We start from the raw sequence: 12,173 nt of genomic DNA on the forward strand, positions 1-12,173 counted from the left end.
TTTCTTTAATCAGGAACTTTTTTAGCCAGTAGCATTTCTGGTCTGAATAAAAGATATCAATAGCTATTAAAAATTGCAGCAATAATATTCTGTCACTGAAAACATGATTAAGTTATTGATCTTTGTTTCTGTGGCTTTGCCTCACTCAAGCTGTGTCCCTATATTCATTTTGGTGATGTGACAATGCTCTTGAAGTGCAATTGAAAATTCTATATTTCTCCTGTGTCTCCATACTCTGGAGGTGGGAATTAATCAAAATGTCATCAGAAGAGCTGGTGGAGGAGGAGATATATGACACAAGGAAAAAAATATCTTGGGGAAAAAAAAAGTGCAGAAAGGAATTGTAATAATTAAACTTTTATTATTAAAATCAAGTCACAAAGTCCTAGAAAGTCATACAAGGCCTTTTCTCTGAGTAAACCCTTTTATGAATGTTGAGATTTAAAAGCTTTTTTTTTCCTTTCCATCTGTTCATTGTGCAAAAGCATATTGCATGTTGTTGAGTATTTGACTGGAAACACATGTGTCAAACCTCTTTTTTTTTTTTTTTTTTTTTTCCCCTTTTTTCTCTCTCTGGGCATGTTGTGTTAGACTGCAATTAGTGGCCTGTTTCCTTCTTCTGAATGGATGCAGTATCTCACCGAAAAGCTTTTATCTTTCATGAGAGGAATCCATTTTGCATTTTTTAAACTGCTGTTGCTATTGCAGTTTGGCAGTGGGTAAAGGGGTGACTCTGTCCAGGGAAGACCTTCATACAAACACCTGATTTTCTTTGGCTTGGCTGCATAAGTGAATACACCTACCTGGTCAACTGCCCCCTTCCCTGTATGCTTAAGGAAAAAAGGAAGTGAGAGGGGGAAGAAAAAAGTGCTACTATAAATGGCACAGCAAAGTTGTAACAGAGATTATTTTTGTTTGTGTAATTTTGTAATTCTGGCAGTGGCACCTCTCATTAATAGAAGTGTAGGAAGGAAATGGCAGATTTATTTACTCTTCCATAAAATATGATGTATGAAGGAAGTGGCTGTACCTATGAAAGTGTTGAATATGATAAGTGGTAAGAGGAGAGATGAGGAATAAAGAGAATAAAGAGGAACTAGTCTGTCATAATTCCTACTGGTTTTAAATAGCAGTTCCTGCCTAATTTGGCTCAGACATGGTCCCTGTAATGCAGGTCATACTTTCTATCCAACCTTCTTTTTGCTGCAGAGAAACCCTCGGTGATTGTTCTTACTTTTTCCATAACTCGTAAGTGAAGCAATTCTAGGGAAAATAGCCAAGGCATAAAAAAAAAGTTGCTGGGAAATTCGAGAGGATTGATACTGACTCTTTCTGACTGCCTAAGAGGAAAGTGAATCCCAACATGGGAAAAAAAGACACTACAAAAATTCTTTTGTGGTGATGAAAAGGAACAGAGGATAATTTTGCCTGATGTGTTCATTATGGCCTAAAGTAGGAAAGTATGTGAAGACATATGGGGGTGCAGGACATGATGTTGCCCAGAGCAGTCTTATATGCATGGGAGGATTGTGCAAAGAACGTAATCTATGTAAACAGTAATTTACAAAAAAAGGTCTTACAAACTTCTTGAATGTCATGGCATTTTCACCTACACGTGATTTAGAAAGCATCAGCCTAAGGCCAGGAAATCTCAGGAAGCAACTTCAGGCAGATTTATGCAAGATGATACAGATTTATGTTTGAAAACTTAGTTGCTTAGCTCCCAGTATCTTTAGATGACTGGCATTTGTCTGTCTCATGCATATAAATCTAGAATAGCACCAATGAATTGAATGAATGCAGAAGGAGAGCAGTATTTGTATTTTAGGCCGACATTTTACAAATCTATTTAGGTATCTCTGGGGTAATGAATCTCAGACTTGCTAGTATTTGCTCTAATGCTTGGTGCCTTCTTAACCAGTGGCATATGTGTCACATACTCTCTCAGCCTTGGCAATACAGGCAAAGAAATAACATTTTGCTCTAAAGCTATCATTGGGGATATTTGATGACTCCATTGGCTTAGATAAGCTTGAACTGATAGAATAAAAGGTCGTTTTTTGTAGAAGATGGATAGATAACGTTATTCTTAGACCAAATATCTCAGTGCAATCACAAATCAGGCTTTTGGCTCTTGAGAAGCAAGAATCTGGATTCTAATCTTTACTTATAATTACTTCTTTTGCAGCGCTTATCAATCCGAAAGCCTGAAGACTCAAAAGCCAAACAAAAACAAGGAGACAATGTGAGAGAGAGGATCATCAGACGGGCTGCTTTAGAGTTTGAGGATGGCATGTATGGTATCCTTCAGCTGTGCTATAGGTTAAAGTGCTGACTCACAAGAATAACAACCGCAGTGGTTTTGTTTAAAACAGGTTAATTACCATGCTCATTGTCTTTCCCAGAGCCTGGGGTTCTCTCATTTTTTTAACACCCTATTGAAATAGATGGTATGTTAAGGCATAGGGTACCTGGAATTTTAATCAGGCATATCTGGAGAGTCTGTTAGCAGTTGAATGTCTTGCAAGAATTTCCTGAAAAAAGTTACGTACGTTGGAAATGAAGCTTACTTGTACTGTGCATTTTTTATCATGTAAAGGATTTGACAGAATGCAATTAGACAGTCCAAATGGCAAAATAATTCATCACAAATATGAGGCATCTAACTAAAAATGGAAGTGTTTGTGAAGAGAACCCTTCTAATCTAATAATAGTACAATGATAACTTTTTTTAATTTACTAGTTTGCAGTAAGTGTGTTCCTGTTTGTTCCTTAACCCATTCTCTTCAGCTAATCTGGGTATTGGAATCCCACTGTTGGCCAGTAACTTCATCAGTCCAGACATAACTGTTCACCTACAGAGTGAAAATGGAGTCCTGGGTTTGGTAAGAGTATATCTCCGTCACTTATTGCAGTGTACTTACCTTGCAGTGGCTGAGTTTTATTCCCTGCCCGCCCCCAACTTGATTATAATTTTACTAAAAATCATATTCAAATATATGCCATATTGCGTGATCATAAAATTCTCATTGTAGCATAGGGAAGTTTTTAAGGAAATATTCATTTCAGGATTATAGTGCTACTTTGCTAAGTGTGTTCTTAAGTACATGTTTTGCTGGGAGAAGCCAGAACCTTCAGTAGTTTGCAAGACCAAGCCTTGTAAGCCTTATCAGACATGATTTTAAATAAAGCTTAAAGTGAATATTATTTTCACTGTTGTATGGCTTTATGAAGTTGCACCTCCATACCTTTTTCTGACAAATGTCTCAGTTTGGTTAAAAACAAAAAAACAAAAAAACCAAACCAGACAAACTCCCCACTTCGTGGTTATTTAGTAATTCTGACAGCCAATATGTCCATGAGTCCTGATAAGTTAGTTGATGTAAATTGTGGCTTGTGTCATCAGGGGTGTTGCTCTGCTAAAGATAAAAAAATGCATGTCTGTGATGATCTGTTGTCAGTAATAAGCATTAGAAATAATAAAGCAGTTATGAATCGTATCTCAAAGGTATTTTAATATAAAGCTGACATATGTCTGTATTCTTGTCAGGGTCCTTATCCACTTGAAAATGAAGTAGATCCAGACCTGATTAATGCAGGTAAAATCTTTTAAATAAATTTAATTTATGGAAAATGCTTATTCATTGTTAATCTAAAAATTTTCTTTTGAGTCAGTATTTGAACACAGACTCCTGTTTTATTTACTTACAAATATTAATGTATTTGTCTTATTTTAAGTGCAGGCTGGTTTTGATCAGTGGAGATGTTTACTATTCTGGTTAGAGAGCTTATGCTTTGATGCATTTTAGTAGCTACTGAAGGAAACTCTCTTCCAGGCCAGGCAGTAAAGGGTCAAATCTTCCTTTTCATAAGTGGGATTGTTTTGTGAAGCCTATATGTGAATACGGATTTGTTTTGCTGCTACTTTTCACCTTGTGTTTTCTAGAAAATGGTTTTCAATTATTTATGTTTGGGATATGTTTTAAAACATCCTGTGTATAATGGCCTTGTTTATTCCTGGCTAGTGAGTTGCCAGGAATGCAACTCATTTGCATTTGGAGAGGGAGCAGTAGCCAGGGCAGGGGGAAAGAGCTCCCCAAACGGGACCTTGCACACTGGAGGGCTCTGCTGCGGGCTGCTTTTGCCACTTTAGCAGGGGAATGCCAGTCCTCACATACTGTTTTTGCCCAGCTGTTTTGGGGCATTGCACCTCAGAAGCAGCCATGCAATGTAAAAACTTGAGCTTTTTATGGGTTAGTGCGTCTGTCTTGATTTCTGTGTTCTTCATGGAAAGTTATGCCTGTGTCTGTTCTCTGTTTCCATGTAAAGTTAACACGTACATATTGCATTGTGACTAACAGAAGTAGGCCTTGGCACCTTATAAATTCTCATTGACGTTAATGGTATAGGTTATAGACCCATAACTGACATCTTAAGAGTTGTTTTTTCATGTGGAAAACCTATGCATTTTGTATTTTTTATTGGTGTATATATATACATGTATGTATGGGTGTGTACGTATGTATCTGTATAGACAGTATGCTTCTCAGCGGCTGTTAGAAAGTATAATTAGAAAGTATAATTAAACTCTGAAAAGTCAAAGGAGATAAAGCACTGACATCAAACAAGCTTTTAATTTAGTATCAGGGTGCAGTCCAGCAATTGTTCACCGACTTGAAATATCTGCTACCTGGTTTAACTAATTGGTACCATTATCATACTGTTATGTTATTGCCCCTGTTTCAGTATGATATTTTAAACAAGGAGTTATTTAAGGCCATCTTCAGATTTGAAATAAGAAATTATTAAGGAATTGAGTCCAGCATTTCACCAGTAGCTGGGTAACTGTTGTGATACACTGTATGAAGGAAGGTGTCAGAGGCACCTGAGAGCTGTGTTAATGCTTGAACTGAAATTGAGGTGTTTTGTTTAAAAAAAAAAGAAAAAAGTATATATTGAAGGTGTCACTGGAAAGAAAAAATTATTTAGATAAAAAACATTTACTGTAAAAGGTGAAATTATACGCACACACACTAGAACTTAAGTTCTAATATGGGTGCATTAGAAATGAACACGTTAACAGTGTGGTGATGGAAAAAATATCCAAGAACTTGATAAATACTCTGAGAAATCATTGTATTTTTATATGCATGTCAAGATGATCTTGAATTGTTATTTATGGTTGATAAATATTTTTGAAGAGGTAATCTTGCAGGGATGAAGCTAACAGAAGAGGTCAGAATGCAACATGGAAATCAGATTATTCTTGTATTGGTAATTCAGCATTAAGCACCTTCACATCTTTCTCTGAAGCTGCAGTAGAAAGGACACAGGATAGCTGAACTTCAGCTGTACCACCAAAATTATTATTGTTATCATTGCTGAAACATTCAGAATCTGCTAAAACCTGACTGACAGTTGGATTAAAACCATTCTAGGTGCTTTCCAGCCAAATTTATAAAACCATGTGAAGAAAACAGAAGCTAAATGGCAAAGGGACAGGATTTAATTCTGTTCACATTCATCAACTGGAATGGGCCAGTATCAGCCCCCAAAGTCCACATTTTCAAAATATGCTCCCAGTTTGGGCTTTTGCCAAATTTTTATCTGCAAATGTAATTATATTTCTCTGAACTATGTATGTATCATTTTTTGTTTGTCCGATTTTCTGAATATCTCACATGATGTTTATCTTCACTGTAATCTGTCTTACAGCAGAAATATTTGTAAGTAGTGACTTCCTGAGAGCATTTTCAAGAAGTGGGTAATACAGTGCTCTTGTTACCTTATTCTGTGGTCCTCAGCCTGTGTCTCTTCTCAGCATTGCCTTAGCTTGTCACTTTGTCCCAGAGTTCTCGGTCCATGTTGCTGCTTGCAGGTGGTGTTGTCTCCCCACTTCCTTGGGTGGGTGCCTGGTAGGGAAAGACAATTCAGACAGTCTCAGCAGGGCTGGATGTTAGCATGGTGAATTCTTGTGATCTAACTGCAAGACCACTTGTATGACTTTAATTTTACGGTATTTTGTGTGTCTAAATTTAATTTCCATACAATGTCTTGGCATATAATATACATCAAGTGAACTCAATAAATCAAAGCAGGTAACTTAGGTCTCTATTTTAACTTTCCTACAGTGTTTCCTTCCCTTTTCCCATCCTCTTAGTTAATCTCATTGTCTCTTTTTCCCTGTTTTCTGGAAACTGTTTAATGATGTCTCTTTCCTCTTCCCCCTTGTTGTTACACTAACTTTTTCTTCACAATGTCATCTGGTGCTGAAGTCTTTGGGTTTTTTTTTCTCTCAAGTTTGCCATGCTTAGTCTCTAATTTCACCTTCAGCTGTGTTTCTTGTGCCTTTCCAGAGGCACTCTGTATACATGGTTGTTGCTTAGACTGATTCAAAGTGCTGGCAGGAGAGGAAAGGGTGGGCTCTGGACAGAGTCAAAATAAGACACTTGCATGTGTGCTCCATTGCTTCACCCAAGCACTGTGCAGAGAACAGTACAGCACACAGAAGCACATTTTCCTGTGCACTTTAACAAAGCAAGAGTAGACTAGATCTGTCATTTATTTTTCTGTATTCTACATCGTTATCTTTCAAGACTGTTCGACCTGGCCTACTCGCTCTTCCTTGCAACTTCCCTGTCTCCTGAAGATGCTCTTTCTCTGTTTCAGAAGAGAGCTACCTCTTGCTTTTCCTGTGGATAGAGCAGAAGGCTGAAGTCCACAGAGATTTCTTAGCCTCTGGTGTCAGTGATGTCTTGCCTGCAGCTGCTGGTGGCCAAAGAGCGGGCAGTCCTGTCATTAAGAACTGTAACAAACTGCTTCGCAATTGATTATGATTGATTAGGTTTACATGTGACATAGTAAGTGTAATGAGGTCCATAGTTGTACAGAATCCAAAGGAAATAATTGATAAAAAAACTTTATTTCTTGGTTAATAGCTGTGACTTCATTTGTCGAAGAGACAAAATACATACATACTATAGCTTATTTCTTTTACAGGTAAGGAGACAGTCACTGTTCTTCCAGGTTCTTCCTATTTCTCTAGTGATGAATCATTTGCAATGATAAGAGGGTACGTAACACAAACCCTGATCTTTTGAAACATGAAAAGAATAAACTGAGTCAGTGACTGAACTCATTAGTAATTCTTTGAAATGTGGTTAGCATTTAACAACCTGGAAAATGATCGTGGACTTAATCAGTGATGGTTTACAGAGGATCAGGTCTAGCTATTGGAAATAGAAAACCACTGTTACTAATAGATACCATAGTGATGTTTGTGTCTACCACCACCTGGCCATATATAAACACATTTATAACTATGTTTTAACAACTGCTATTTGGTCATTTCCAAGTATCTAATCTGTACTTGCACTCTGTATATTCTCTTTGCTCCACTTGCAACTGTGGTCCTCATTCCACCTCCCTAATGGAAATTCACCATCTGCACCTGTTTTTTGTTTGTTTTTCAGCAAGGAGGTTGGATGCAAACAAACACTAAATCCTAATGGCTCTGAAAAGATAATGAGTGCATGTAAATATGTGGAGTGCACTTAAAAGTATGAGTTCAGAGCTGATTGACTGTGCATGCAATTAACCAAAACCAGACAAAAGTAATAACATTTTTGAGGCTCAGTATGCAGACAGCGAAATTTGTATCAGCGATACATCTAGAGGGGAAAAAAAGCCCAACTACATGTGTGACAAAATGGTTGCTCCCTCCGTGGTATGCCACCATTTTTCTATTGATGTAATGAGAATGTGAACAAAAGCTTGCTAAGATTTGTGAGCTGTTACTTGAACATGGTATGCTAATTACACACTTTCTGTTGCCAGAGGCCATGTTGATTTGACAATGCTTGGAGCTATGCAGGTGTCTAAGTACGGTGACCTGGCCAACTGGATGATTCCTGTAAGTAGGTGTTTGTACTACTGTCAGTGCACTGTATTTAGGATAATATATATGTAGCTGAGGGTCAGGCAAAGGAGAAAAGAGCTGAAGCAGAATGGGGGTTGTGAAGCTCAAAGCATTAAAATAGAAGATATTTTTGCTCAGGGTATGTATACAGTTATCTTTAGAGTGAAAATTCAACTTTTGCTGTATTTAGATAAACTTCAAAATCAAGGTATTTTCCACAGATATTTTCCCAATATATTTAGTTGACTGTCCAGAGCTTGTTTGATTCTGGTTAGCATCAGTTTCCAAAGATACGTCACAATTGGAGACTATCAGAATTATTTTTGTGGTATTTTCAACTTGCTAGTAACATCTGTGTTGAAGTAAAACGTTCAACAGTCTAAACTGCTTCTAAAAACTCAGCTTTAGCTTTTGTCTGAGACTTAGACTGAACAAAAGCACAGCATTCACAGACACTGCAGGCACAAATAATTCTACAGTACCATACAATGCTTTCAGGGACTAATATTCACTTTTCCAGTAGCTTTGTGCACTTTTTACTTTGTTTCAGAATACTTTTCCCCATATAGAAGTTAAACTCATTTTTCTGATCATGATGTTGAAATTCTTTCACTGACAGTTTTTGTGACTTGTCTTTCAAGGTCTGAACTATCAAAACAAGAAGCTGCCATTTTGCATTAATAAAACAGATTCATTTACAATCATATTTCTTGAAACATTGAAGCTTAGATTGTATTCTGAGTTTTTCTTGAAACTGTGCAGACTTACATATTCCTTCCTTCAGTGCTTTATGTTCTCTAGAAGATGCTGATTTTAGTTTTGCATCCATATCAAGGGCATTATTTTCCATATCTGGAACTGCTTATTTTGCTTATGAAGATGCCTCTCCATTCTGTTCAGCCCCAAATTTATGAATAACAGGTATATTTTCAAAACAGAAAAGTATAAAATACAACTTTGGGTAGCTTTTATTTGTCTTTTTCTTACCTTTGAGGTGTACCTTTTTACTAGCAGACACCACATGGGTCCCTGCAACTTTTTGCTATCCTAATTTGCCACTCTTACTAGCCTTTAACTGTCTGCAAATTCCTTTTGCAGTGAGTTTGTATTTACTTGTGAGTAAATATGCCTGATGACACCATAAATACAGCCAGGAGCCTTTCCAATCAGCAATCATTTCCCTTTGGTTACTTTGTTTTGAGATCTGTTGGTCAGATGATTTGTAATCTGCTTTACTGATGTGTTATTACTATTCTACAGTACAGATTTTTTAAATGGGATTAACCAGCATGTAGGCATTCAGATCTTCCTGCTTTTCCTGTAAATGAGATGATATGTTATTGTCAGTTAAGTTGAACTGTGAGCGAGACGCATCTTTTTTTAGTCACAAGATTTGTGTGGGGTGATACAAAGATCGACTTTGCTGAAAGCTCATAGTGTAAGGAAACTTTAAGCTGTGTCTTCTTGTAACATTTTTCAGTTAGCTTTGTGTTTAGGTTTGGTATTTCTTATACGGTGTAGCTTTTGGGTTTTTGGATTGACGTTATTCGCCATTATTTCAGAGGCAAGTAATAACTCTAAATTTCATGTTTTAAATAAGTACCATCATGAAGCTATCCTTTCTGTCTCATAAGAGCTTGATAACACTTGAGCCCTAGTGCATGCATGTGTGTATTTACTTGCACTTAATGTTAGGAACAGAGCTAAGGAAGGCTCTTTGCAATAATTACAGTCCTTTCTTCGCTCTTATCTGCTAATTTCTAATGGAGAGGAAAATTCTGTGTGTAAAGGAAGAAGAGGGAGAGAATATTTTAAGCATATGCAGTAAACAATGCCCCCATAATCCATGGGGAAATGGTCAGCAACGTGCTACACCACTTAGACACACACAAGTCTGTGGGGCTGGATAGGATCCACCAAGGATACTGAGGGAGCTGGTAGAAGTGCTCGCCAAGCCACTTTCAATCACTTACCAGCAGTCCTGGCTAACTGGGGAGGTCCCAGCTGAGTGGAGGTTAGAAAATGTGATGCCCATCTACAAGAAGGGCTGGAAGGAGGATCCGAGGAACTACGGGCCTGTCAGTCTGACCTTGGTGCCGGGGAAGGTTATGGAGCAGATCATCCTGAGTGCCATCACACAGCACGTACAGGACAACGAGGCGATCAGGCCCAGTGAGCATGCGTTTATGAAAGGCAGGTCCTGCTTGACTAGCTTCATCTCCTTCTATGACCAGGTGACCCACTTAGTGAAAGGTTGTGGATGTTGTTTGCCTAGACTTTAGTAAAGCCTCTGACACCATTTCCCACAGCATTTTCCTGGAGTAACTGGCTACTCATGGCTTGGATGGGTGCACTCTTCACTGGGTAAAAAACTGGCTGGCTGGCCGGGCCCAAAGAGTGGTGGTGAATGGAGTTAAATCCAGTTGGTGGCTGGTCACAAGTGGTGTTCCCCAGGGCTCGGTTTTGGGGCCAGTTCGGTTTAATATCTTTATCAATGACCTGGATGAGGGGATTGAGTGCACCCTCAGTAAGTTTGCAGACTCTACAGAGGGAACTGGACAGGCTGGATTGATGGGCTGAGGCCAATTGTATGAAGTTCAACAAGGCCGAGTGCCGGGTCCTGCCCTTCGGTCACAACAACCCCATGCAGCGCCACAGGCTTGGGGAAGAGTGGCTGGAAAGCTGCCTGGTGGAAGAGGACCTGGGGGTGCTGGTCGACAGCCGGCTGAATATGAGCCAGCAGTGTGCCCAGGTGGCCAAGAAGGCCAGCGGCATCCTGGCCCGTATCAGAAATAGTGTGGCCAGCAGGAGCAGGGAGGTGATTGTACTCGGCACTGCTGAGGCCGCACCTCGAGTACTGTGTTCAGTTTTGGGCCCCTCACTCCAGAAAAGCCATGGAGGTACTGGAGCGTGTCCAGAGAAGGGCAACGAAGCTGGTGAAGGGCCTGGAGCACAAGTCTTATGAGGAGCGGCTGAGGGAGCTGGCGCTGTTCGGTCTGGAGAAAAGGAGGCTGAGGGGAGACCTTATCGCTCTACAACTGCCTGAAAGGAGGTTGTAGTGAGGTGGCTGTTGGTCTCTTTTCCCAAGTAACGAGTTATAGGACAAGAGGAAATGGCCTCAAGCTGTACCAGGGGAGGTTTAGATTGGATATTAGGAAAAATTTCTTCACCAAAAGAGTTATCAAGCATTGGAGCAGGCTGCCCAGGGAGGTGGTTGAGTCACCATCCCTGGAGTTGTTTAAATGACGTGTAGATGTGGCACTTAGGGACATGGTTTAGTGGTGGACTTGGCAGTGTTAGGTTAACAGTTGGACTCAATGACCTTAAAGGTCTTTTCCAACCTAAATGATTCTGTGATTCTGGATGAAGGCTGAGGTACTCAACATCTTTGCCTTAGACTTTAGTGGCATGGTCTCTATGGCTAGTGGTAGAATTTGGGGGAGGATGGGTAGTACCCACTGTAGAAGAGTACTACTCAGGACTGATTAAGTAAACTGGACATGTCTAAGTCCATGAGGGCAAACATGATGCATCCAATGGTGCCAAGGAAGCTGGCAATTTCCTAAACCGCTAGGCTCAAAGCCTGGTGGCCAGCAGTTCAGTTAACAAGCAGCAGCCTCAGGGATTATACCAGGACTGATACTATTTAACATCTCTATCACTTACAAACAATAGAAACCAAATAAAATTCTCAGCAAGAAAATTAACTCTGGCTTTGTATGTCTTTCTGTTGGAGTATAAAATTCATGTTTTGATAGCTACGGTAATGCAGTTAGGGGGCTGAGGAAGAGGGTGATGTAATTTGTGCAGGGTGATGAGTTTGGATACATGAATATGGATCGTTCTTGGAAAAAAATAAACATTGAATTTTAGAAGCTGCAGCTTTAATTTTTAATGCTCTGACTTGGAGCAGCCAAACCTAAAGAATTAAAGTGTTAATAATGAAATAAATAGAAATAAAATGACACAAACATTCTAAGCCTTATCAAAGAAAATTATCTGAAAAGAAGACATGAGGAATCCCAATAAAAATTTAGTAATAAATCTTTCAATTTCATCTGTAGAGGTCAGTATAACCTAACGCGTTAGGAATATAATTTTATACATTATTTGTAGTTTTTCTACAGAGCTTCAAAGTACATCTTTTGTACAGTTTTGGACACTTTAAACGTGAGGTGAACCATACGTTTGTTGATAGAGATATTTTTAAAATTAAAATAAAGTCGCAGAGGCCAGCTGAGTATGTGACTGCGGG

At 39.0% G+C, this 12,173-nt stretch overlaps 1 protein-coding gene across 1 annotated transcript in view; it reads left to right on the plus strand.

Annotated features, from left to right (window-relative positions):
* The window catches only part of OXCT1 (3-oxoacid CoA-transferase 1), an 85,371-nt gene that overhangs the window by 47,303 nt on the left and 25,895 nt on the right, over positions 1-12,173 (plus strand). Inside the window, exons 9-13 of the mRNA XM_030004308.2 lie at positions 2,189-2,300; positions 2,791-2,885; positions 3,551-3,599; positions 7,000-7,072; positions 7,837-7,912. Of these exons, the coding sequence (XP_029860168.1) occupies positions 2,189-2,300; positions 2,791-2,885; positions 3,551-3,599; positions 7,000-7,072; positions 7,837-7,912 (405 nt within the window). The remainder of the gene's footprint in view (positions 1-2,188; positions 2,301-2,790; positions 2,886-3,550; positions 3,600-6,999; positions 7,073-7,836; positions 7,913-12,173) is intronic.

Source organism: Aquila chrysaetos, chromosome Z (assembly GCF_900496995.4).
Source record: "Aquila chrysaetos chrysaetos chromosome Z, bAquChr1.4, whole genome shotgun sequence".
Classification (NCBI taxonomy): domain Eukaryota; kingdom Metazoa; phylum Chordata; class Aves; order Accipitriformes; family Accipitridae; genus Aquila; species Aquila chrysaetos.